We start from the raw sequence: 26017 nt of genomic DNA on the forward strand, positions 1-26017 counted from the left end.
GGCGCCATTGTCAGTGTCACTTCACATTCTGCACAGGGTCCTTCATGCTACTTCTCCACCGGCCAACTCATGGAAGTCGGACCCTTAGGTCTGCCATTCTTCCTCACCCCCCATATGCCTCTATATGGACTGGCCACTTCCTTGGGCGAGTGTCAAGTATCTGTTGGCGTCAGAGAAAGGCCAGGTGGGAGGGTGTCTTTCCTAACGTCTGTCGCGATCAGTATTGGTGTAATGACTAAAAAACGCCCATGAGGTCTGCAGGAAGAATGGTGCAACCTGGGGAAAAAACAAGCAAAAAAGCACCAAGTCTTAGAGTTATAACTCCGGCTCCACATCCGGGGACCCTCTCATCCGGGGACCCTCTCATCCGGGGCCCTTATCCAGGGAGCCAATCATCGGTCTCCGGAAGTGACGTCACGCAGCATCGGCCGTCTGACAGTCTAGAGTGGCCCCGGAAAGGCTGGCGTGGCTCCCGGAGCGAGTGTGTTGGTGACGGGACGGTCGCTAAGCCCGCCTCTCTACTCGGGTGAGTCCCCCGGAAGCCGTTGTAACGTCGCGGTGGGAAGCCGACTCTGTTTCGCCTTCCCGGGAGAAGGAGGAGGTGCCGGGCCTTGGCTGGCTGCTGTTCGGGTCCTCCGGAGCGTGCGGAGGCCTGGGCGCGAGGGCCTGTTTTTCTCTTCTGCCCTGGTTGGTCCCCAAGCCCCAGGGGGACTGAAGGCCTGCGGTCAGAACCCGGTGACCGTGTGCTGGTGTGAGCTGGGTCTGTATGGCCCGCTTCGTCCTTTTGGGATCGAGCCTTGGTTTAGCAGGGAAGCGGGAGGAGGAGGTGGAGGAGGAGGGCAGTGCTGGGTTGGGCCTTTTGAGGACCAGATCAGGAGCGGGGCGAGGGTTTTGCAAACCCCTTAACTGAGTGAGGGTTTTGGAAGGAGGATGGAACCCTGGCACGTCCTTGGGTTTGAAGGACATCAGTCTAACCGGTCTGAGCCGCAGCTCTTCCGTTTGTGTTACTTGCAGACTGTCTGTCCAGCCTGCCGAAGGAGTCTGGCTCCCAACCTGCAGTTTTATTATTAGGCTCATTTAGTAACTCACAGTGAGCTGACAGTGTTGCCAAGTAATTCCTTAAGGGCTTGCCTCGGGAAAAACAATGAGTAATCATAACAGGCATGTTTCTCTGGGTACAAGCTTGAGCTTCCAAAGAAGGGTGTAAATTTCAGATGTTTAAAACTTTCTACAGAAAGCTTTAATGCTATTCAGTTGAACTGTGCTGATTTTTTTTTTCTTAGAAGAAAAACCACAAAGCTGGGTGTAAGCTTATAAGTTCAGCACTTGGAAGGATAAGGCAGGAGGATCCAGGGTTCCAGGCCAGCCTGGGCTACATAGTGAGAACCTGTCTCAACAAAACCCAAGATTTAAATAAGCAAACAAAAAAATGCCACAGATTCAGAATTAGTGGAATTCAGATAATCCTGCATACTTGGACGTTATGATTTGGATCTTAAGTATTTGAAACTAAATGATGTCTATTTTTCTTTTTTATTTTGGGTGGTTAGTCGTTATTATTTTGGTGGGAATGGGGTTTGAACTTTGTGCTTGCAAAGCAAATGCTCTTATCACTTGGGCCACATCTCCAGACCATTTTGCCTTGGTTATTTTGAAAATGGGGTCTCATAACTGTTTGCCTGGGCTGGCCTTGATCCTTGAGCCTCCTGATCTCAGCCTCCCAAATAGCTGGGTTACAGGTGTGAGCCATGGGTGCCTTGCTCATGATTAACTTTATTCAGTATCTACCGTATCTTACTTTGCTAAGTCCTGAGGATATGAAACGATGGAACATTTTAATTTATTACAATAATATCTCCTAATTTCACTCTGCAGTTATGGTCATTGTCCTCCTGAACAGGGATGGAGGAGATATCGGCCCAGGAAACAGCAGGATCACCGAGGGTCCACTTTCAGTCTGTGGAGACCTTGTCTGAATGTCTTTCCCCAGAGCCTCAGTTCGTGCAGGACATCAACATGGAACAGGGACTCACTGAGGGTAAGGCAGAGACAGCACTTGCATCCAGGAGAATGGGAGTGTTGAGGGGCTCCTGGGCCTAGTGTGACAGAGTCTAGGAATGGAAGGGGAAGGGCAGTGACTCAGTTCCTTTTTGGTCTGGGCCCCTCTCTTAAGCATGGCTCATCTTTCTTTGATGTGCAGACTGGTAGGCACTCACTGTGCTCTGGCTGTTTGTCCTTCAGAAAACTTTCGCTTCATCCCAGTCACCACATCCAGAACAATCTCTGAGATAAGCTGCTCTTGCCACATCTCACAATCCTTGCCTGACTCACTTCTGTTTAGATTTAGGGTCTTTTTCTTCCCCTGTTCCCTTCGCTTAGTTTCTCTTTCCTTGAAGACTGTGTGCTGTGCCACTTGCCATTCTGTTGCAACTGCAGTGTTTATGACTAGTTTTGATCAAGAAAGCAACCATTGATTAATTCCTTGGTTGAGCACAATGCCTGTTTGAAAACATACATGTTACGTATTGACTATGCAATCACATTTTAGTGTGTGGTGGAGGTAGGCTGGCCAGACTTCCCCCACTCCGATTTGTTTTGTAATTACTAGTTCTTAGATTGCTGTGAACAGCTTCAGTACCTGTAGTAACTTGTATGCCAGCAGTGCAGATGGAGTGCCACCTAGTGGAGAGTGCTGTGGGGCATTCTGGGAAGGAGGAAAGGATTATGAGGAGATAGGACCATTTCTTGTTGCTGGAGCCTTCCTTACACACTGTTTGCAGAAACAGTGCTTATTCACAAAAGAAAGGCTTATTGGAATTTATAGAATAGCATCTGAGAAACTGTCAGAAGGTTGCTAATCCCTGGCCCCGGATGTGTCACTATAAGTATTTATGCTTTGCTTTGCTCATGTGCAGAACAGGTACAGTGCTTACATTTCTGTAAGAGGAATGTCATGTCACGATGATGAAGTGAAGTGCAAGATTTCATAATAACATCCTGTATCTAAACATAAGTAGGAGAAAGTACTGAGGAGGAGAGACACACCCAAAACCTGATAAATGATCATTGGTTTTATTCGAATACTGATGTGAAGGAGGGTCCCCTTGACACCCTTTGGGCTGGAGAGGCCTCTTCTGAAAGGGAGCCCTAGGAAAGGGCTGCTCTCACTCTTGGCTCCTTTCTCCTCCCTCAGCTCCACCTGTTCCCCAGGTGCCTGCTCTTCCCCACGAGGGAAGCCCAGGAGACCAGGCAGCTGCGCTCCTGACAGCCAGGTACCAGGTGAGCTGAGGATCCCTCTGCTTTTCCTCAGGGGCTGTTGCTGATTGAGTGTGGCCTTTCCCTCATCGTGTCTGTGAAGCCTTGCCTGGAATTTTTTCCAGTAGCCGACCTCAGGTTGGGAACTGATCCTCTGCTGAGACCTAGACTTCACACAGACCACTTTCCCATCTCCCCAACACCACCTTTGTCCATGATAGTGTGATGGGCATGTATTAGATGCTAAGGGTTATGGGACTATCCTCTAGGTTCTCTGTTCTCCCTGTTCCCCAACATAAATATACCCTGGATAGACACCCTCTCTGTCATCATCTTCCTTGTGTGGCCATGGTGCTATGGTGGCCTCATTCCCCAGAGTAGCCAGGATGTATTATTTCAGGAGTTTGTGACATTCGAGGATGTGGCTGTGCACCTTACTCGAGAGGAATGGGGATGCCTGGACCCTGTTCAGAGGGACCTCTACAGAGAAGTGATGTTAGAGAATTATGGGAACGTGGTCTCACTCGGTAAGGCCCAACTTTCTTACCACTAAATTTACTTGTGAGGTTTCTTTACTTCCTTGTCTCTTAGAAGGTCAGTAGAGCATGGGTCAGATTTCAGGTCTTAGAACCTCTGAATCCTCTATCTCTAAAGTCATCTCCTGGAAGGGGTAATTAAGGATCCTTTGGAGTGTTAGGAAGAGACACTGAGTTCATGTTTCCTGTTTTTGTGGGACATCCGTGTTAGCAAAGAGAAACTCACTTTCCCTACCTTTTTCTTTCTTTCTTTCTTTTTTTTTTTTTTTTTGGTGTACTGGTGTACTCGGGGCCTCACTTGCTAGGCAGATGCTCTAGCACTAGAGCTGTCCACCAGCCACAATGTCTTTTTCTTTTTTATAAGAGAGACTCAAGTATCCGCCCAGTCCCTGACCAGACTGTTTCTCGTCTGATCTCTCAGTGCCCCATATCTGCTCTTTGTGCCTCACTGAAGAAGGAATACCTTGTTTAAAAGATAGGCTGAAATCCTCTTGTTGCATACACCCTCACTTTTTGTTTCTTTTTGGCAGGACTGGGCTTTGAACTCAGGGCTTTGCACTTGCCAAGCATGTGCTCTATAGCTTGTGTCAAGTCCCCAACCCAGTTCCTCATTTGTCCAAATTCATCTCTAAGCAGGCAAGTTTGAGAGACTTCATTTAAAGGCATGACTCACTCTCCATTTCAGTGAGTCATCCAGACGGTAATCCCAAGTAAGCACTCCCAGGGCAGGACAAGTCTCAGACTTTTACCCACACCAAGGTGGGGTAAATTCTTAAGCCCTGTCTGCCCTTTTGTCTGTGTCTGTGTGTGGTACTGGAGTTTGAACTCAGGTAGGTAGACTCTCTATCACTTGACCTCCCCCACCAGCCCTCTCCTTTGTCATTTCAAATAGGACCGGAGACTGCTGGGATCAGGCAGCCTGTAGTGCTGTTGAGAAGTTGCAGTGGGGGGTTGTTGGCAGTGTCCCCTAAGTGAGCATTGTCCTTTTTTTCTCTTTGTTTTCGGCCTGTCTCTGCCTTTGCACCCTTGGGTATACATTTACTGGCACTCCCCTCAGGAACCTTCCCCCATTTTTTGCTTTGCCTATTTGGGTGGCATCTTGGACATTTTTTTTACCTCCTTGGTTACAAGGTTCCAGAGGTCATCTTGCCTGTGGGAGGCAGTGTACCCATGGGAAGGTTTTTAGTGCGTTTTCCATTCCTGGTTCTTTGATCTTTATAGGCATGCTTCTCCGCCTTCCCACCACCCGGATTCATTGTGTGAATTCCTGCCCAGCCCTGAGTCAGACCCAGGCAAGTGCTCTCTCTGGAGAAACACTTGCAGTCCTTACAGCAGGAATCTCCAAGAGATGGCCCAGGTGTCGGCTCGGAAACTTTTCCACGATTGTAAGAAACTGAGCTTGGTTGATGGAGTAGATGCCCCTCCGGATGCACAGCTGCTCACGTGACTGTTAACTTCTAACATAGGGGGCAGGGAAGCCTTCCTGCATCTACATACATTTTGCACCCAGTCCATTCAGGAAGGTGGTCAGCTACTGTGTTCTGAGAAACCACAAAGTACAGCCCCATCTCTTCAGTTATGGTCTTTGATGTTAGAGTGTGGAACACATGCTGTGTGCTTTCCAGTAGTGAACATGACTGCCCCTTGTGTTGCCTTACTGTCCTGTGACCCCTGGGCTTTCCTCATGTTTAACATCCTACTTTTCTCCTTCCTTCACGGTCCTGCCCTTGGTTCTTTTGGTGCCTACAGATCGATGCACTCGTACTGCCTTTCCTGCTGAGTGTTCCTTACCATTGTTCTTGATGGAGTGGAAATTGGGGGGGCAAAAAATGAAATCTCCTCATTTCAGGGCATCCAAATGAGTATATATTTAATAACTTTGTAAACTGTAAAGTGATAACTATATAATTGTAAACTACTGTTAATTTTATTTAATAATTACAGAATTTCCAACAGCTAACTTGTCTACTTTTTGGAGTAAAGAAACTTTGTAGCAGTTTAATAGCATAATCTGCTGTGAGACTAGACTTTATCCCATTAACATGCACACAGTCACACCAGGCAGCTCAGTTGTTTTAGTGACCAAGTCAGCAGCTTCTCCTTAGCAATTACTTTTACAGTCCCTGCCAAGTCATTTTCATGTTTGTGGGTTCAGTGAAGTCACCTGAAATTTAATTTGGCTTCCTGTTTGGGGTTGTGACATAGGACTTTATAATTTAGTCCCTGATTTAGCAGTCCCACTCTCCAGTGCACATCCTCTGAATTATGTTTGTGACAGACGTCAGAACTTTGGTCCTAGATATCAGTAAATATATAAACAGTTGAGTTAAAAAATGGATATTATAAACCAGGTGCTGGTGGCTCACTCCTGTAATCCCCAGCAACTGGGGAGGCAGAGATCAGGAGGATTATGGTTCTAAGCCAGCCTGGGCAAATAGTTGCAAGACCCTAACTTGAAAAAACCAGAAAAGGGCTGGTGGAGTGGCTCAAGATGTAGGTCCTGAGTTCAAACCCGATACCATAAAAAAAAGTATTATATAATTTTCATTGCCAAACTGAAAAAGATGTGTATTCTGTTGGCAGTGAGTAAGTGGCTTGAGGGTCATACCCGACGGGAAGCTGTGTGTGAGTTAGTGCTGAGATTAGAGCCTGGAGAGAGGGCGGGCTTGCATCTCACGACTCTGTGATGGGTGCCTTGTGGACTTAGAAACGTTTACCAGAACTGCAGTTGTTAATGAGCCGGTAGATTGGGAGTGTTTGGCACATAATCATTGCTTTCTGAAACTGATGTTGTGGAGACCAGTGGTGATTTTGCCTAGAACATTTCTACTGCCATGGCTGTTTACTGTGTACGCTAAGTACTGTATACATCATTTCATTCTTGCTATATTGTCTGTGAGCAGAGGATATTTTTATATCTGAGGAAGCTTGAGGCTCAGAGAAGCTACCTTCACAGGGTCAGCAGTCGACTTGGGACCCAGGTCCTTCTCTGAAGTCTGTGCTCTTGTGCCTTTAGGACAATAGGTCTTAAAGCCATATCCACTGGGGTTTGAACTCAGGGCTTCACATTTGCTAGGCAGGTGCTCTGTCACTTGAGGCACTCCACCAGCCCTTGTTTTATATTTTTAATGGGTTGTCTGAACTCTGATGTCAAGAAAAATTCAAGATGACAATGATAAACTGGACAGAGAGGCCAATTTGTACAGTTTGGGAGGATATGTAGGCACATACCACGGTACAGCAGTGTCTATGTAAGAATGCTATTGCTAAAGAGGGTTCCTGCAGTGTTCATTAATGACCAGGAAGGCCACGAGGCTTTCAGATGGCTAAAATCTTAGTGAATTCTGGTAGAAGCAGCAAAGCAGACAGTATGGTAAGATTTAAATATTCTAAAGACCAGATCAGAATTAATCTAACTTAAAAACTCTCAAGGTTAAATGAAATTAAAAGTTTGAATAAAAAAATTAAGTAATTGTAGACAAAAAAATTTAAAGCTTGTGCATGTTTTGAAAACATAGTTTTGAGTTACATTTTGGAAAAAGGCACTCAGGTCAACAGCAAGGAAACCTACAATTAATGCTTTCTTTGTCAGGCAGTGCTAGAGATCAGAAAGCCAGGCGGATTCAATCAAATGTAGGTTCCACTTACCAGCTGTGATGTGTTGAGCAAATTGTTTAACCTGCCTCATTTTCTTTATAAAACATGGCCGGTAATGTCTCCCTTCTTGGGTTGTGCCAAGGATTACATCCCTGCGAATCTAAGCTCTTGGCTCGCGCTAGTTAGTTAAATATTTTAAATATTTTGGCGAGCACAGCAAGCGATGTTAAAAGAGTGTTCGCTCACATTGTTTCTTTATAGTGCAGTTTCCTCAGGTTGGGTATTGCTGAGGCTGTTGCCTGGGGTTTGGACTTTCATTTTAGAGATTTGCATTTCTTTGACACTACATAAGCACCTAGATGCCTTTTACTGTTATTGTTAATATTTTTTTGGCGGCACTGGGGCTTGAACTCAGCCTCGTACTTACTAGAAGATTCCTTTAAATTAAAATTTCTGTGACTGAGGATTCTGGCACTTCATGTTGTTTCTTTTTTTAATTGAAATGCTTTCAAGTGTGTGTGTGTGCATGCATGTGCCTGCTGGGAATCAGCTTGGCCTCATGCATGCTGCGGAGGTCCTCTACCACTGAGTCACACCCTTGGTGTCTGTTTTATTCTTATTTTTATTATTCATACATGTTATTAGAATGTTGGTTCTTCTGTTCTTTCTGCATCTATTTTGGAGGAAGGAATGGATTTCATTTCACAATTGGTTTTTGCTAGTAGAAGTTCTGAAATAAGATTGAGTTTGAATCTTACTTCAGCCTTTGTGATCTTTGACCTCTCTGATTCTTAATATTCCCATTTGTCCAGTGAGAACAGTAACTCATAAGGCTAGGGTGAAAACTAAGTGAGTGAAAACTCAAAGTGCTCTTGGCACAGTACCTTGCAAGCTGATGAGTGACGCTTGGTGATACTGATGACACAGTGACTGTATACCACTAGCTTTTTCTGTCTTCCACACTATTTCTTACTGCTTGCGAGGCATTTTCTCATATTATCTTAAACTCAAGTCTCACATGCAGCCCTTTTTCCCTAGGAAGACAGTCTTTTTTGTTGTGCGTTTGTATTTTAAATGTAACCAAATAACCAGTTAATTTCAGTTACTAAATACTGAGAAACACCTTACTAAATATCTCGAAAGTTACAAAGCACATTGTTAGAATTCTGAGAACAATATTTGCTCCTTTATGTCATGCCATTTTTTAAGCTTTTTTTTTTCTTCCAGTGCTGCCGTCTAATTGTGCATGGTGTGCATATGCCCCATCCCGGCTTAGTTTCCAGCAAAACTGTCTTATTTGACATGGAAGACCTTAATTAAGTGTTCAAAAGGAGAACGGGACTGTGTCATTCTCCAGCAGGCACTGAGCAGCATAGTAAATGTGTCTCGTGTCCCTTCTGACCTCGCACATGGGCTGCCCTGTGGGATTCAGTCCTATTTGCTCATCGTATTTTCAGGCCAGATGTGCTTTTTATAAAAGTGGGTAATTGTTACTACCTTAGCACTTGGGGCACAGAGTTAGCTCTCTGTAAGTAGCCTTTAAGTAAATTAAGCAGAAGTGCAAGATGCATTGTACAAATCAAGTGTGGGTGGTAATGCCTGAAACTGATTTTAAACATCTGTAAACATTGTGTGGTGACATTTCACGTGAAGAGGAACAAATTATCTTGTAGACATTCAGTAAATGGAGAGAAAGCCTTTTGGATAAGAAGGGCTTGAGCAAGACCTTGCATGTGTGTTACTAGGCACTTTCTGACCTCAGCACATAAAACTGTCCTGTTGTACTAACGGTATCAAAATTCTTTCCCCACTGGTTACGCTAGCTCACACCTGTGATCCTAGCTACCGGGGAGGCAGAGATAAGAAGGATTGAAGTTTGAGGCAAAGAGTAAGACCCTATCTCAAAAATACCCAACACAAAAAAGGACTGGAGGTGTAAGTGGTAGAGTACCTGCCTAGCAAGCCTGAGGTCCTGAGTTCAAACCCCAGTACTGTCAAAATAAATTTCTATTTTCTTAGAAGCAAGCTGCCTGTTGATTTAGTATCAAAAGAGATTGGGGTCCTAGTGGTCCTTCAGGCAAGCCATGGAAAGATTGTTTTATCTTCACTTTGTATGAGTATTAAATTGCACAAAGTGGTTGGCTGTGCTGTTTCCATGCATGCTTGTCATGCACTTTGATCACATTCCCTCCCCGATCATCCTCCTCTCCTCTGCCTACTGGTTCCCCTCCCTACACGCCCCCTTTTTGCAGTCATACTGCATTCTTTTTTTTTCCTTTTTGGTGCTCTACAACTTGAGCCACTGCACCAGCCCCCACACTCCCTTTCATTGCATTTCTGTCACTGCGTCACACTTAATGGCTTGTTTGTAGCTGTCTCTGTAGGTCAGGTGTGAGGCCCTTGAGGAGTTGCACCTTTGCTTGGGTTCTGCCTTGCCTGCATACTTTGCCTGTGTGAAGCAGTCCATGAATGCTTGGTGCATAAGCGAGTGTAAGCTAGTACCAGTGGGGAAGGATGTGTCATATTCTTTGTTTCTTCATGTGCACTCAAACAAATTTTTTTTTCTTTTAAGTTGAGATAATATGAACACATTTCTATGGGGTTACCTTGTGATAATTCAGTACATATATACAGTGTATAATTTCTTCAAACGTTCATCATTTTTATGTGTTGGGAATTTCATGTTCTTCTAGTCATTTTGAAATAATATAGATTGTTTGAACTTGTTGTTCTCCTTCTGTGCTGGAGAAGAACCAGAAACAATTCCTCCAACTGTGTTGGTGCTCCTTATTGAATTTCTAATTGCTCCCTGAGGTTGACCCTTACAGTATTTACCCAGTCTTCTGGACTTTGTTGCTGCAGTTTAGCTCACTGAGCAGCAGGTGCTTGGCTTTCCCCTTTCTCCAGTTCAGTGAAACTATTCTGATGACTTTCCATTGACATTTGTAGAGAGGTCTAATACAAAGAATGCGCTGTAGGCCACAGGTGGAGAGTGGTAACAATAACTTCTGTGAAGACAGGTACACACCCGTGCACAAATTCCCTTGTCTGAATGATGTTTAAATGAATACAGCTGCTCCCAAATTGTCAGCTCAGCTCACCCCTTAACACACCTCTCACTGGAGCACACATCTGAGCTCCTGTGGAGGCTCTTTGCCCTCGTCACTTGCCAAGCCTGCCTACCTTCTGTCAGTCATTTAGTTAGGAGACAAAGTGGCCGATGGAGCCATCTGGGGTCAATTGCCACCTCCCATTTCCTTCTCTGTGAGCAGGGTTTCCAGTCCCCAAGCGTGATGGGCTCTCCCAGCTGGAACAAGATCTGCAGGCCTTTGATCTGGAAACCAAGAATAGACAAGTCTTAAACAATGACTGCCCAGGTGAGTAAGGCAGAGCCAGTCAGGTGGAGCTAGTGGGAACTACACCCAGGTGTTGAGCTATGTAGTGGGAGAGCTTCTGCCTTTCCCTGCTCCAGGCTGACCCGTTGTGTTTATTTAGCCTCTTATGTACACGTTGTAGTGGGTCCCTATTCAAGTTGCTCGTCTAAAATTCTTTTGAACCCTTTCCCTATTATCTCCTTTGAAACAGCAGTTAAGGTGTTGAGTGGTTGTCTTCTTACTTCTGCCCGAAATGGCCTCTGTGTCTACCACTCCTTGGTCATTTGCGTTCCACCTGACTGCTGTTCATGCCTATGTCTGTTGTTGACATTTTGTGCCTGCCTTTCAGAGTTAATAAATTTCTCTTATTAATTCTTCTCTTATTAATACTACATTATTTAGTTTCTTCCTATCTGGGTTTTCTTTATAAGCGCAGGGTGCAGATTACATTTGCATTTTCTATTTATATATTGTATCAGATGGAGAGACCAGAGAAGAAAACAAGCTGTTGGTTCCTAAACAGAAAATTTCCGAAGAAGTCCATTCATACAAAATGAGAGTAGGAAGACTCAAACAGGACATTTCCCAAGTTCCTGAGACTAGAGAAGTATGTAAGTCTGAGGACAGATTAGAAAGGCTTCAGGAGATCCTAAGGAAATTCCTCTTCCTGGAGAGAGAGTTTAGGCAAATAGCCATCAGCAAAAAAACCTTTTCCAGTGAGAAGAACAGTGAGTGTAACGAACCTGAGAAAAGCTTCTGTCTGGACTCCACCCTAGATTCAGATCAGAGAGTTCTCAGGATACAGACTGTTGATGATGGTAAGTACAACATGAACTTCAGCCAAAACTTAGCTGCTGGTAAACACGAACACCTAAATCTAACACAGAATTTCGAGAATGCTGAATATAAAGAAAGCCTAATGGACCTCTCCCATCTCAATAACTGGGAGAGCATTCCTCCTACTGAGAAGTCCTATAAATGTGATGCCTGTGGGAAAATCTTTCATCAGAGCTCAGCCCTTACTAGACATCAGAGAATCCATACTAGAGAGAAACCCTACAAATGTAAAGAATGTGAAAAATCCTTCAGTCAGAGCTCAAGTCTTAGTCGACATAAAAGAATACACACTAGAGAAAAACCCTATAAGTGTGAAGCGCCTGATAAATCCTGTGACACATCTGATAGGTCCTGTAGTCAGAGCTCAGACGTGATTCAGCCTAAGAAGATTCGCACCAAAGCCAAACCCTACAAATGTAGCAGTTGTGAGAGAGTCTTCAGCCGTAGTGTCCACCTCACTCAGCACCAGAGAGTTCACAAAGAGATGTCCTGTACATGTGCCATATGTGGCAGCGATTTCTGTCACACTTCATACTTGGTGGAACATCAGCGGGTCCACCATCAGGAGAAAGCCTATGAGTATGGTGAATGTGGGCTGGCCTATGTTAAACATCAAGGAGTTCCTCTCAGAGAAAAGCCCTATACATGTAAAGAATGTGGAAAAGACTTCAGGTTGAATTCACATCTCACTCAGCATCAAAGAATTCACACAAGAGAGAAACCCCATGAATGTAAGGAGTGTGGACAAGCTTTCAGTCAGACCTCATGCCTTATTCAGCATCACAGAATGCACAGGAAAGAGAAATACGAGTGGAATGATTATGAGGGAAGCTTCAGTCACAGCTCCAATCTCGTCCCGCAACAAGATGTTCTCAGCAGAGAAAAAGTCTTTGACTGTGATGCATGGGAGGAGAACTTCAGTCAGAGACCACATCTCATTCAGCATCAAAGAGCCCATACCAAAGAGAGACCTTACGAATGCAGTGAACGTGGGGAGACATTTAGTCCAGTTCAGGCCTCGTTTGACATCTGAGTTCACACTGAGAGCTGCCGTGTCCATACCGAATGTGGTAAAGCCCTCAGTCATAGCTCAGCCCTTGTACGGCACCAGAGATTTCACACCGAGAAACCCTCTGAATGTGACAAATGTCAAGAAGCTTTTAGTGTTGAACTCCTAGTTGGCTTCTGCACATCCATACTAGTGAGAAAAACCTGAATGTTTTGAATGTGGTCAATTCTTCACAATTGTGGAATTTGTGTGGAGTAATATTCCCTTACTGAAACGAACATGAGAAAGCCATCAGTCAAATTGACACCATATAGAAAGCCTGTGAAATGTGTGTGAGGAATTGAGTCATGACCCAGTGCTCATTTGACATTACATTGTCCCCAGAGAAGTCATTTGAGTACAACACATGTGCCAAGTCTTTCAGTGAGAGTTCATCAAGTCTCTGTCATTATCAGAATATCTGTACCAAAGGGAGACACTGGCCACTGAATTTCAGGCTCTACCCAATATCGAAGTATTGAAGAGAAAGTCGTTATTCATATGTGAAATTGCTGATATTTAGTCCCAGTCTTTCTCATTGTAGAAGAATCTAGTCTGAAAGGTGACTTGGTGAATACAGTCCTGTTTTCTCATGACATTCTTTTACTTAATATAAGTATTCTAAGTAGGTACGAGATTTTATTTATAGGACTCATGTAAGCTATTTTTTAATATGGCCTATCCACATTTTTATTTTTTCTGAAATTGGTTCTTACTGTCCACAGCTTTCCTAACATACTGTTACTGCACCATTGTTGAGACATATCAGCTTCTGGAAAAGTGGCTCATTTAGCTTATTGCACTGTCCCCAATGCAGACTCCCAAGGCCCCTACACCCTGTTCCTTTACAGCCACAACCCCTGGATTCCTGTTGATTGCTGCATTCTCTTAAGCACCTTCAAATGATGGTTTCCTAGTTTTAAGCTTCTCGCCAGCAGATCTGCAGTCCTGACTTAACGGTGCTGGTCTGGTATTCTCTCTCCTAAAGTGAAGCATGTTTAAAAGAATTGGAATTCCACATTAGCCATCCGTAAGTATGGAGCAGGATTCAGTTTGCCTGTGTTGTGGCAGGCAGCTAAATATTTTCAAGTGAATCCAACTTTTTAGCTGCCCTTTCTGCATCCACAGCCCTCTGACAGATGGTATAAGGACATCAGGGAGCCATCAAGACTCCTGGTGGCTTGAGCTATATTCATTCAGTGCCTATTCTGCATGTCTAAGCTTAGACTTTTTTATAAGCCTCTATTGAAGGCCAGGAAATTGCTCAGGTCTGCTTTTGATAGGGCAAAGGTAAAGAACACCCAGAAAAGCAGAGAACATCTTTAAGGAAACAAGGCCTTCCAACAAATGTTGCTGTTCTTACATAATATTTATAGAGACAATATTTCAAGACTGTGGCAGGTCTGTTCTTGGTAAAAATGTAACTGTTAGGATTTCTTCTTTGTCTGTTTAGCTGTCCCCCAAATCAAGCCAGCACAGTATTTTTGAAGTGTGGGGACTTTGTGTATAGTTGTTTTGTTTTAAGACAAGGAGGGGGTCTCTTACTTTGTTACCCAGGCCGGCCAGAATTCCTGGGCTCAAGCAGTCCTGCCTCTGCCTCCCAAGTAGCGGGGAGTACAGGTACATGCCACCATGCCTGGATTACATTTATGTATTTTATAGTATACAAAAAGAACTGGCTTTTTTGATAAAAATGATCAGAGATGTTGGCACCAGAGTTCATGACTCTTTAGATGTTGTCAAAGCATTCCCCCTCTTGAGCTTCATAACATTTTGTGAATAAAACAAGTGTTATTTGCAATTCTAGTTGTCAGTTGAGCAATTGAGGCTTTCATAGCTCAGATATTACAATATTCACTAGGGATCCTCAACAAATATATAAAAATAGTTCACTCTATAAGCCTTCTGTGGCTAACCACTAGGATAGTTCTGCCAGTGTGTTTTACTTCTTTGCTGTCAGCAAACATAGGATATCATCAGAGCAAAGTAAGGCTCTAAATGAAATTGATATATATTCAACTGATCTAAATGTAAAAGCAAATGAAAAATGCATGTTTTTTTTTCTATCAAACATGTATACTCTATAGAAACTAATAGTCCCCCCGGTGGCTATGAAACAGGACTAAGTAATCCCTAAATAGAAAAATACGTTAAAAAAAAAAATCACATGTATGCATTTGGTTTAGGACTGTGCTTTTGTACTTCAACTTGAATAAAGGTGTGCTTGATATTCTGAGAATCTGTTTCAAACCAAGTCTGCAGGCCTCAGCCGGAAGACCTGGGAATCATGGACTTACCATCCTGACTCTGACTGTTCCTCCCTGAAACTTGCTTCACCACTGGAGTGGATCACTGTTTTTGAATTGAAAAAAAACTTGCTTTTACACAGACCTCTGGAACTCAGTCTACTGCTTAGAACTTAAAGGGTATTCAGTTGGGATATTGTCACTACTTGAAATAAAAGTAAATACTTTGAGGTTTCTATAGAACTAGGAAGAATGTGTTTTCTTGGTAAGTAAAACACATTTTAAAAAGTGAGCCAAAATAATATTTGAGGGTAGATACTTAATTGGTCCAATATGATATGAGTGACTATTCTTAGCCTTCGGTCTTGAAGGCGGCAGGGAGAAGAAATCTAAGGGGGGGACACCTAATTTATTTTACCTATTTTTTTGTCCACCTGCTGCATGTACACGTGTGTGTACATATTCAGATGTAATTCTCACCACAGTTGTGCACAGTTCTGAACAGATGAAGTCACTTTGTGGAGGAGTTAAAGAACGTGGTAGGATCTCACAAGTTAATGGCTCAAAGTCAGGTCTATTTGACTCCAAAACATTCCATCGTCATGGTTGCTGTTAAGACACATTTTCAGAACCTGGTGAACCTTCCTCTGATGACTTCATTTCCTGTACATTCCCATTGGTGCAGTACATCAGTTTGCACTTTGATCCGAAGAGTTCTCTGGAATGCTAGAAGGGAGTATCAATTTTTCATTTATTTTTTATGAGCTAGTGAAACCTCCTTGAAACAGACTGACAGATTGTGACAAGGCAGACTAACAGACATGAGTCAAAGCTCCCAAATTCATATCTCCTGCTCCCACTACCGGTTTCACATTTCCATTTCCCAGTGTCCTAAATTTGTCCTTAGCCTTTTCTTCCAGCCAGAACTTGCTCATGGGCGTGAAGCAAAGTTTGGTTTGGAGCATGTGGAAAGGTGGGAGCATGGAAAGTTGGCAGGGAGATTATTTTAAGCAGAAGTGGGTAGCAGATCAGAAGCTTGCAGACAAGCTTCTTGTCTTGGATGGCACTTCCAAGGTGGAAAAGCCTTACCTTAGGAGCATATGTGGGCAACTGAGCAAACTCCCCCCCCACCCCCGCCCCACACACAGACACACACAAGGGATTGATTTAAGTATGAAATCTAAGAAACGGAATTAGTGAGCAAACCTTTTGCTGTGCAAGACTAGCACTGAAACTTGCAAATCCAGGATCCCCTGGGTTTGGACACTTGGTGACTACAGAAAAGATAGTCATTGACTGGCTCTGGACAGTCACTAGGTGCTGGAGTCAGCAAAGTGACGCCTCTGCCTCTCTAAGGTGGCACATCTCATGTAAATATTTAGAAACATTTTAGAGCAGGGTTAGCCCTTTATCTTTGTATTTCACTCGTATTTATAAGTTTACAATTTGGGCATAAGTAGAATCCTGTGTCTTCTTCACGCGTTCACACTACGTATCTCCAACGTTGTCCCTGATGGAAGCCTGGGCTCGCTCTGAGCGGCCCAGGGTTAAACACCGTCTTTTGAGTACAGCTTCTGGCACCTAGGAAAGTAAAAAATACCAACTTCCTAGGCCCCTGAGGATTAATGACAAGATGTCAGTTTAAGCGCTCCGTAGTGGTAGCTGTTTCTGAGACTGCCAGGAAATCCCATAGGAACAATTCATCTCCTTAACATTGTTTGTCCCTGCTTCCAGCTACTAAGTAGGCCTGCAGGTCGGCTCCTCTTTAAGGCTTTTCTTCCTATTTCAGCCCACAGAGGCCGGTCGTCCCGCTGATTCTTACACTGCAGGCTAGGCTGGGAGGGCAGGGGTGAAGAGGACAGGCTGGAGGACCAGCCTAACTTGAGATCCCCGCGGGGCGAGTCCCTGGGAGAACAGGCACGCAAGCTGCCCAGCAGCCCCGCAGAGTCGACCATCGAGTCGAGCTTCCGAGCCGCCTAGAGCGGCCGGAAGTGCGCGCCGAGGACCCGGGACTTCCGGCGGACCGGGCAGGGCGCTGCGTTCACCTTTCGGCCTTGGGGAAGAAGGGAGCTTCTGACGCTTGCGGCGGCAGGAGCGCGTCACCCACCGATTCCCGTCTGTCCATCTCCTTGGACCCGACCCATGGAGAACCACCTGAGGGAATGGGTGTCTCCCGAGTCCAGATGTCCGTCCCCAGATCAGGCGCCTCGCGGCAGCAAGGGTGAGAAACCAGCTAAAAGTTTGCCCGCCAACCCTGGCCCAGACCCGCGTACACCGAGGATCGACCTGGGGCAAGGCTGCCGACTTACCAACCAAAACAGCAGAGCCGGGACCCCGCGGTGTGGGCGAACCCGCAGCAGCCCAGGACTGAGGATCTGCCCTCCCGCACCTGTTAGTCGCCCCGCACCCCGAGAAGCTCCGGCAGTGGTGTGTGAATAAATGAATGAGTGAACGCAGCCAAGTACCGCCCATGCCCAGGAGCCAGGGCGAGGTCCGACCCCTGCCCCCGCTACCCAAGCTCGCCTTCATCCAAGGCGTAAACCCCGAGGGGGACCCTTGTCTGCGGAGTGCGGTCCACAGGTCAGCCATCTGCTGACGGAAAATGAGGCTACGCCGTTCATAGCAACGCTTTGATTTCACTCCACCCTCCCATGTTTATCTGCTATATGGCCTTTTAAAAAGAAGTTGGATTATTTAATTGGGGAACAAAAGTTTAGATAGTGCTCATCATGGGCTTTGATATGACTCATGTTTGTGGGCTTTTCTTTCATACATTTGGCTTTTTTTTTTTTTTTTTTTTTTGGCGGTACTGGGATCTGAACACAGGGCCTCCCTTCCAGCTTGCTAGGCACTGTTTTACCACTTGAGGCCCAGCCCTTTTTGACTTTGGTTATTTTTCAGGTAGGGTCTTTCACTTACTTTGCCCAGGGCCAGCCTAGGACTGCCATGCTCCTACCTGTGCCTCCCACATAGCTGGGATTACAGACATGAACCACCATGCCTGGCTCAGGCTAACTTTACGTTTTTTTGTAGTAATTATTACAACGTGCTGAGAATAAGAAGAGAAAACTTGATCCCTCTCCATCCAGGAGCTAGGTTCAGTTGGAATAGTCAACTGTGAAACACTACAGAGCCACAGGTGGTGTTAGAATTCTCAAGAGGGATTTTGCAAACTGGGTACTGGCTCAGGAAGCCTTACAAGATTGTGCATTTGGCCTTGAAAGTATAGTAAGAAACATGGAACTGGAGGTGTGGCTCAAGTGGTAGAGTGCCTGCCTTGCAAGTGCAAAGCCCTGAGTTCAAACCCCAGTTCCATTTCCCTCCCTCCAAAAAACAGCTTTTAAATGAAGGGAAATCAGGCCTTATGTTAGTCAGCTGTCCACTGCTGTGACAAAACACCCAAGAAAAACATTGTAAAGGAGGAGACGTTTGTTGTGAGTCATGGTTGCAGATGTTGCAGTCCATGGTTGTGCTGCCTCCACTGCTCTGGGCACATGGCAAGGCAGCAAATCATGGCAGGGTGCTGGGATCGCAGAGGTCCTTGACCCGATAGGGCTCAAGAAAGGAATGAACAAGACATGACATACAAAAGGACTCACACAGGAAGGCAATGACAAAACACGTATCAAGAGGGCCAGTAGGCTGATGACCAACTGGCAAATTTTTATTTTTTTCAGCAAGCTTTATACAAAAAAGGAGACTTAAATATCAAAACACTCTGACCTAGTTACAACCTTTCTGTTTTTGCCATCCTGTACTTTTACTGCCAGTGTCCTTGACTAAGTATAAACTTCTTTTCAGTCAAGGGAAACCATTTAGGGTTCCTTCCCACTGTGATAAAGGCATGGTGCACCTGCAGATTCCAACCTTGTCGGAATGCTGCTAAGCCACAGCAACCTTGTCAGACTGTGGCTTTTGGTTCCCAACAGCAGGGAGTCAATGGTGAGCAAAGTTGCTTATCTCTTGGTGGCCAGGAAACAGAGAAGCAGGGGCTACGGATGAGATACAGTCCCCAGGGGCCCCTCCCTTCAACTAAGCCCCATCTCCTAAGTACCCATCACCTCCCAATAGCCCATTGCATTCTGAACCTATCAGTGGATTAATCCATTGATGAGGTCAGACCTCATAATCCAGTCACTTCCCCAAAGTCTTGCTCTGAACATTGCTGCATTGGGGAGCAAGCCTTCAACCTATGAGCTTTTGGGGGTACATTCCAGCTCTATACCATTAATAGGCCTTATTCCAGGCTCCCTGCTGTTAGTCTTTCTAACAGGTCAAGCAAGTGTCTGAAAGACTCACAGTGCTAGTGGATTCACCCTCTGCTCTATAATCGGCGTTGAGTCCTCTACAATGTGGCCTCAACCCAACTTTAAAGTCTTACCTCAAGCCAGGCACCAGTGGTTCACGCCTGTAATCTTAACTTGGAGGTGGAGATCAGGATGATTATGGTTTGAGGCCAGCCCAGGCGAATAGTTTGTGAGACCTCATCTCTGAAATAACCAGAGCAAAATAGGCTGGAGCTGTGGATCAGGCGGTAGAGCTCCCACTTTGCAAGGGTGAGGCCCTGAGTTCAAACCCCAGTCACACCAAAGAAAACAGAAAAGAGGAGGACAGACATAAGCAATGTTACATGCCAGGCCCTGAGGGTGAGGTATCTGTGGTGATCAAGAAAGAGCCAGCAGTATCAAAAGCCCTGAAGTGAAAACCCAGGTATTACCTTTGGAGAGCCCAGTTCCCCAGGCTGTTAGAACTCAGGTGAATGTGGCCAGCACTGTTTGCCATCCGTTTGCTAGGGTGCTCTCAGTCTCAGTACTGAAAGTCCTACACCCCAGGCAAACCAGGACAGTGACGCCCTCATGGTAACCACCTCCCCACCTGGCTCCTGACTGCATTGAGATACAACGTATTATGTAGGCTAGGGTGTAGCTCAGTGTTAGAGCATGTGCCTAGCGTGCACCAGGCCTTGGGTTCCATCCCCACATCAAAAGAGAAAAGGGAAATCTCACTTTGGGGACCTTTAAGAGCTTTGCTGCCTCACCCCAGTCTTGGCGGTGCTGTGTGGTTGGGTGGGGTTATGGCCTAGGTAGGCCTAGGGAGATTTTGAGACAGAAGAGCCCCTAGAAACCTCCATTATGACCTCCCTGTGACCTTAAAAGGAAGAAACCAGAGTAAGGATGGTTTGAGGACTGACCAATGAGAACAGTGCAGGCACAGCCAACCAAAACGATGCTTTCTTATTTATGGAACTGGGCTTTGAACTCAGGGCCTACACCTTGAGCCACTCACCAGCCCTTTTTTGTGATGGGGTTTTTCAAGATATGGTCTCGTGAACTATTTGCCCTGACTGACTTTGAACCAAGATCTCTGCCTCTTGAGTAGCTAGGATTACAGGAATAAGCCACTGGTGCCCGGCTTGAGATGTTGCTTTCTACACACTTAGATAGGGATCAAGCAATGCCCTTGAAAAAATGGATAAAAGCCTTGGACCATGTCACTTGTTGGGCATCCTCTTTTGGGACCCTCCCCTCCCAACTCTGGGGGCTCAACTCTCCTGCTTTATATTTTTTTATTTCTATGTCAATAAACTCTTGCTTTACTTGCTCTCTTTGTCCATGAAGTTCATTCTTTGACTTTGTGGGATTAGAACCCTGAACTCTGACCCTCCTAGCTAAACACCTAAGCCAGCAAGATTGAGTGCAGGCTGTCACTGCCACACAAATCTCCAGTTTCCATTTTAAAGATCCCCAGGTAATTCTAATGTACACCAAGGCCAAGGAGCAATTTAATAGGACACTCTTTCAGGTGCTGAGTGAAGTGTGCCAACAAACCAAATAGGATCTAGTGCCTTAGTCCAGAGAGCTGGGCTGGGTGTTGGAGAGCATCAGGAATCCGAGGGACAGCAGAGAGAGTGTTCCAGGCTGTGGCTATTAGTTGAATTACCTGAAGGCCGTGAGTGGGGTCTCTCAGGTGTTAGTCATCCCCCAGTTCTGTTGCCCAATAAAACGTGTTTGAGCAACTTGGGTTTTTTCTTTCAGAAGTTCAGAGGCCAGCAGAATTCAGAGCTCTCCCAACTCCAGCCCCAGCTCAGAGTCCCAGTGGGCACATTCCTTTTCCCTTATCTCTCCCTTGCCCTCTCACCTACACTTGGGAAAACAGGAAAAGACTTCCAGTGGAAAATATGACCCAACAGTGCGGGGTGATGGTGGCTCACGCCTGTAATCCCAGCTAGTCAGGAGGCAGAGATGAGAAGGATCGTGGTTCAAAGCCAGTCAGGGCAAATAGTTCACGAGATCCTATCTCAAAAGAAAAAACAAAACAAACAAGAAAACCCATCACACACAAACACAAAAAAAAGGCTGGTGGAGTGGCTCAAGGCCCTGGGTTTAAGCCCCAGTACCCCTTGTCCCCTCAAAAAAAAGAAAATATGACCTAACATATACACACACACTCTGAAATGTCCTGTCCTAGACTAGGCTGGCCCAACAGTTCCTAGTCATACCCTGTATGCAGGGTGAGGTTGGGCAAAGGGTGGGAAAGGAAGAGGAGGAGGGACCCTGACATTGATGTCCCACTTGACTGCTCTACTCCCATCAAAGGCCCCTCCTGGCTCTCAGGATGACACATTTGGGTCCTTCCCATTCTGTCCCTGCCCACTGACCTCTCAAGTCATCTTGGGGCCTCTCTTCCCTCCTGGTCATTTTGAGTGTCATTGGGACTTTAAATGCAGTAATTGTCAAATGTAGGTAAAAGCATCCAGTGGGTGATAAAACTTATGGTAGTGAGTTGCAGCCAGCATTAAGGGCAAGAGAAAAACATAGAAGGAGTAGAATGGAGCAGAAACGAGGTACATTGCATAGAATAAAGGTAAGTGAAAACCTCCTCTCCCCTTTTTTGGTGGCAGTCGGGTTTGAACTCAGGGTCTTGGACTTGCTGGGCAAGGGCTTGACCATTTGAGCCACACCCCCAGCCCTTTTTACTTTGGTTTATTTTTCAGATAGGATTTCAGGCTCCCCACCATCCACATGCCTTCAAATAAGGTCTTTCTACCTCTCCCTCCCACATAGCTGGAATTACAGATGTGAACCACAATGCCTGACTTGTTTTTTGAGATAGGGCTAACTTTTTTGCCTGAGTTGGCCTTGAACCAAAAATCTCCCATCTCAACCTCTTGCATAGCTGGGATCATAGGTGTTCACCACAACACCTCATCCAGTGAGTGAAACTTTTGCTCCCAGGTGTGTGTGTGTGTGTGTGTGTATGTGCAGTTTTTCTTGCTGTAGAAGCAAGTGGAAACCTTTGAGAAACACAGATGTAAAGCTCTCCCTCTGGCCTTTGTGCAATGTAGTCCCCTCTTTGGGCACAAGAGTCTGAATGGCACCTTGTTGGTAAGTCTTCCCTCAGACTGATTTGATTTTGCTCTGTGGTCTCATAGCATACAATGCCTTACTTTGTGCACTGATTACATTTTTTTTTTTGCAGTGCTGGGGTTTGAACTCAGGACCTTCACCTTGAGCCACTCCACCAGCCCTTTTTTGTGATGATTTTTTTTTGAGATAGGGTCTCATGACCTATTTGCCTGGGCTGGCTTTGAACCTTGATCCTCCTGATCTCTGCCTCCTGAGTAGCTGGGATTACAGGAATAAGCCACTGGTGTCTGGCTGATTACATTTTTAAAAGCTTGATTTATTTAGTAAGTACTAGGCATCTAATATGTTTGTCACTAGAGAAAATACTCACATGTTGAGTGACTGAATGAGAACCGTGAGTTCAGGTTCTAGCTATATGAGTGTTCTTAGAAAAAGTCTCTTTACATCTTTTCCAAGTTCTTATCTGAAAAATTTCAATACACAGAAAAGCTGAAAGAACAAGATTAACAGTCTTTAACTTTTTCCCATATTTGCTTTCTATTTTCATGAATCATTTGAAAGTTAGCTCAGATATGACCTTTGCCCCTAAACACTATGGCGTGCTTCTAAGAGTAAGGTTATTCTACACAATCACAACACTATGTTTTTTGTTGTTGTTGTGCTTTGGGTTTTTTTTTTGTTTGTTTGTTTTTTTGAGATGTGGCTCACCAAGCAACTCAAGCTGGCCTTGAACTTGAGTGCTGGGACTACCGATGTGAGCCATCATGCCTGGCTATCACAGTCCTATTAATATACCTAAAGCTGGGTGCTGGTGCTCACGCCTGTAATCCTCACAACTCAGGAGAGATCAGGAGGATCTCAGTTCGAAGCCAGCCTAGGCAATTAGTTCAAGAGACCCTATCTTGAAAAAACCCATCACATAAAAGGGCTGGTGGAGTGGCTTGAGGTGTAGGCCCTGAGTTCAAACCCCAGTACCACAAAAAAAAAAACCCAAAAAACTCTAAAAATAAGAATCATTCCAAGAGCTGGGCAAGGTGGTTCATGCCTGTAATCCTAGCTACTCAGGAGGCAGAGACTGGGAAGATCAAAGTTTGAGGCCAATGTGGGCAAAATGCTAGTGAGACCCCATCTCAAACCAATAAGCTGGTCACCTGCAAATCCCAGCTAGGCAGGAGGCTGTAAGTAAGAGGATCTCTGTCTGAGGCTAGCTCCAGGCAAAAACACAAGACCCTATCTGAAAAATAGCTAAAGCAAGAATAATAAAAATAAGTATTATTCCATAATAACAGTTCAAGTGAAACCTATATTAACATTTTTCCAGTTGTCTCAAGGATGTGCATTATAGCTATTTCATTTTATTTATTTATTTTTTCTTTTAGGTATTTCATTTTAAATCAGAATAAAGTCCAGGATCTCATATTACATTTAGTGTTTTGCCTCTTTCATTTTTTAAAAATATCTAGAACAGTTCCTACACCTTTTTTTTTTTTTTTGGAGTCAAGAATAGTTCTACAAAATTGATTTCCATTTTCCTATGATGGTGTTTACCTTCCTTCTGAACCTGGTATCTCCTTTAGCTTGCAATGAGGTTGAGAGACTTGCTAAGCATTTTTGGTGAGAGTATCACAAGGTGATGTCACCAGGCAGGCCCTCAGTGTTTGATTATTCACTCTGAGTAGTAATTAGTGCTGCTTGTTCGCTTGTTTAAGGTAGGGAATGTCACAGAACTCTGCTAAGTAAAGGTAATAGCTTTCTTTTTCACTCAGTAAATAATTTGCAAGCATAATAAACTCTAGCACCTGGGAAGAGCTCATTCCTCTGCAGCTCAGTGTTTTTAGCAACTATTTGATAATCCTTTGCCAAGTCTGTATCCTGCTGCTCAGTTTCTTCATCTGTAGTATGGGGATAATAATGCTCCGAGTACGGAATCGCTATGTGGTGACATTTTTGTGATGGTACTGGGATTTGAACTCAGGGCCTTACACTTGGTAGGCAGGCACTCTATCTCTTGAGCCACTCTACCAGCCCTTTTTTTGTGAAGGGTTTTTTTGAGACAGGCTCTCGCACACTATTTGCCCAGGGCTGGCTTCAAACCTCAGTCCTCCTGATCTCTGCCTCCTGAGTAGCTGGGATTACAGGTATGAGTCACCCGTACCTGGCGTGTGGTGACATTTAAAAGTATTATATAAGATAGCACATATGAAAATGCTGTCACAATCTGCCATAATTTCTCCTCTCTTCCAAGAACACAATTCTCTTTCCCTACTTCAGATTTTTGGTCCAGATAGCTGGCTTCTTAAACAACCCCAGTTGCCTGGCTCACTCAAGCCAGCTGGACTTTAGACCTCATCTTCCTTGGAGAGAGTGGAGCGAGCCTGCTACCCAGCTGGGCCAACCAGAATACTTCCCTGGGAAATTCTGAACTAAGTGGAGGTGAGGAAAGCACCTCTGGAGTCTGGAGTCTGGAGTCTGGAGGGTGGCAACTGTTTCCCCTGCGGCCTGGAGAATCAGAGCCTGAGCGTGGGCTCTTTCTGGGACGGGGGGAGAGAAGAGTGCAGGTCCCTTCTGGCATGGTTCCCCTCAGCCCTGCCACAAAGGCCCTCTGCTGCCTAAACTCTCACACTGGGTTCTGAACCTTCCAGCAGAGTCCTGTTCCTGCTTCCGGCATGACAGGTCATTTCAACCCTCTCACCACTCTGGTGTTCTTCGCCTAGCAACTGGCTAGTGGGCAGGTGGAAGGAGGTGCCAGCCACGGTCCTGGCTTTTACCGTCTTCTGAGTGATAAATGTATTTCCTTGGTGACTAGAGAATCAGAACAAGGGGGATTGCCAGGCGCTAGTGATGCACTCCTGTAATCCCAGCTGCTCAGGAGGCAGAGATCAGGAGGACTGAGGTTTGAAGCCAGCCCTGGGCAAATAGTTTGTGAGACCCTATCTTGCAAAGACCCATCACATAAAAAGGGCTGGTGGAGTGGCCCTAGCACAAGGGCACTGGTGACTCAGCTAAGTGTGTGGCACCTCTTGCCCCTAGAACGAGCCCCAAATGCACCCCAGAACTGGAAGCAACTTGCTTTCAACCAGACCCCAGTTCTTCCAGGAACCTTCCCCACGTAGAGCACTTGCCTAGCAAGCTCAAGGCCCTGAGTTCAAACACAGGTATTGCCACCAAACAAACAAGAAAACACACCCCCAAAGACAAGACAAATCAAACCAAAACCCCTCCAGGCAGGTGCTGGGGAGGGACAGGTGCCCTCTGTGTGTGGGGAATATTGGGGGTGGTGAGCAAGGGTCCTGGAGAGCTTGGGTTTCCTTCTGGCTCTAGGTCCCAGCTGTGGTTTATTTAGCACACGTTTACTCTGAAGTCTTTTCCAGGCATAGCCCTGGATCCTTTCAGCTCTCTCAACAGATGAGAAAACAGACCAGGAAGAGGAAGTAATTGACCCAAGGTCCCCATGCTGGTAATGGCAGAGCTGGAATTCGAACTCAGATCTGACCCCCATCCTTGAGGGAGCGAAGCCGGTACTACGCACGCGCGCGAGGCCACGGTTCCCACCTAGGGCAGGTGAGCGGGGCGGCGCCGGGAGGGAGCGCTGAGTCCACAAACCTCGGCTCCAGGGTCCTCCATGCCAGGACCTGGCTGAGCTGACTCCGCGGAGACCGCAGCCCAGAGGTCCAACGGAAAGTCTGGACCCACCCCATCTTCCAGGCCTCAACTGATGGGAGACCAAGGGTCCTGGGGGACCGGCCTGGAGAGAGAC

General features: G+C 45.5%; 1 protein-coding gene and 1 long non-coding RNA gene across 14 annotated transcripts; one reads left to right on the forward strand and one right to left on the reverse strand.

Annotated features, from left to right (window-relative positions):
- Nucleotides 1-404: 404 nt before the first annotated feature.
- Nucleotides 405-14886, forward strand: Znf655 (zinc finger protein 655). Of its 13 annotated transcripts, none has more exons than XM_020161732.2 (6): nt 405-526; nt 1876-2038; nt 3194-3279; nt 3656-3782; nt 10661-10765; nt 11242-14886. In XM_020161732.2, the coding sequence occupies exons 2-6, from the start codon at nt 1903-1905 to the stop codon at nt 12630-12632; spliced, it is 1845 nt and encodes a 614-aa protein (XP_020017321.1). In that variant the 5' UTR covers nt 405-526; nt 1876-1902; the 3' UTR covers nt 12633-14886. The 13 variants fall into 13 exon arrangements, with proteins under 13 accessions (XP_020017321.1, XP_073931670.1, XP_073931675.1 ...); XM_074075569.1 differs by having other exon boundaries at nt 426-526; nt 1901-2038; XM_074075574.1 differs by lacking the exon at nt 405-526 and adding an exon at nt 534-760 and having other exon boundaries at nt 1901-2038.
- LOC141423990 (uncharacterized) lies at nt 14634-17667 on the reverse strand. Its single transcript, XR_012448778.1, has 2 exons — nt 17203-17667; nt 14634-15619 (listed from the first exon to the last, which is right to left on the reverse strand). It is a non-coding gene; the product is annotated as an uncharacterized lncRNA (long non-coding RNA).
- Nucleotides 17668-26017: the final 8350 nt, after the last annotated feature.

This window comes from Castor canadensis, chromosome 6 (genome assembly GCF_047511655.1).
Source record: "Castor canadensis chromosome 6, mCasCan1.hap1v2, whole genome shotgun sequence".
Lineage (NCBI taxonomy): Eukaryota > Metazoa > Chordata > Mammalia > Rodentia > Castoridae > Castor > Castor canadensis.

What these genes read in the sequence shown, in the direction of transcription:
- Znf655 (XM_020161732.2), top strand. Translation starts at nt 1,903, where the DNA reads ATGGAGGAGATATCGGCCCAGGAAACAGCAGGATCACCGAGGGTCCAC. An exon ending in GGAACAGGGACTCACTGAGG is followed by an intron (nt 2,039 to 3,193) that starts GTAAGGCAGAGA and finishes CTCCTCCCTCAG; the next exon opens with CTCCACCTGTTCCCCAGGTG. An exon ending in TGGGAACGTGGTCTCACTCG is followed by an intron (nt 3,783 to 10,660) that starts GTAAGGCCCAAC and finishes CTCTGTGAGCAG; the next exon opens with GGTTTCCAGTCCCCAAGCGT.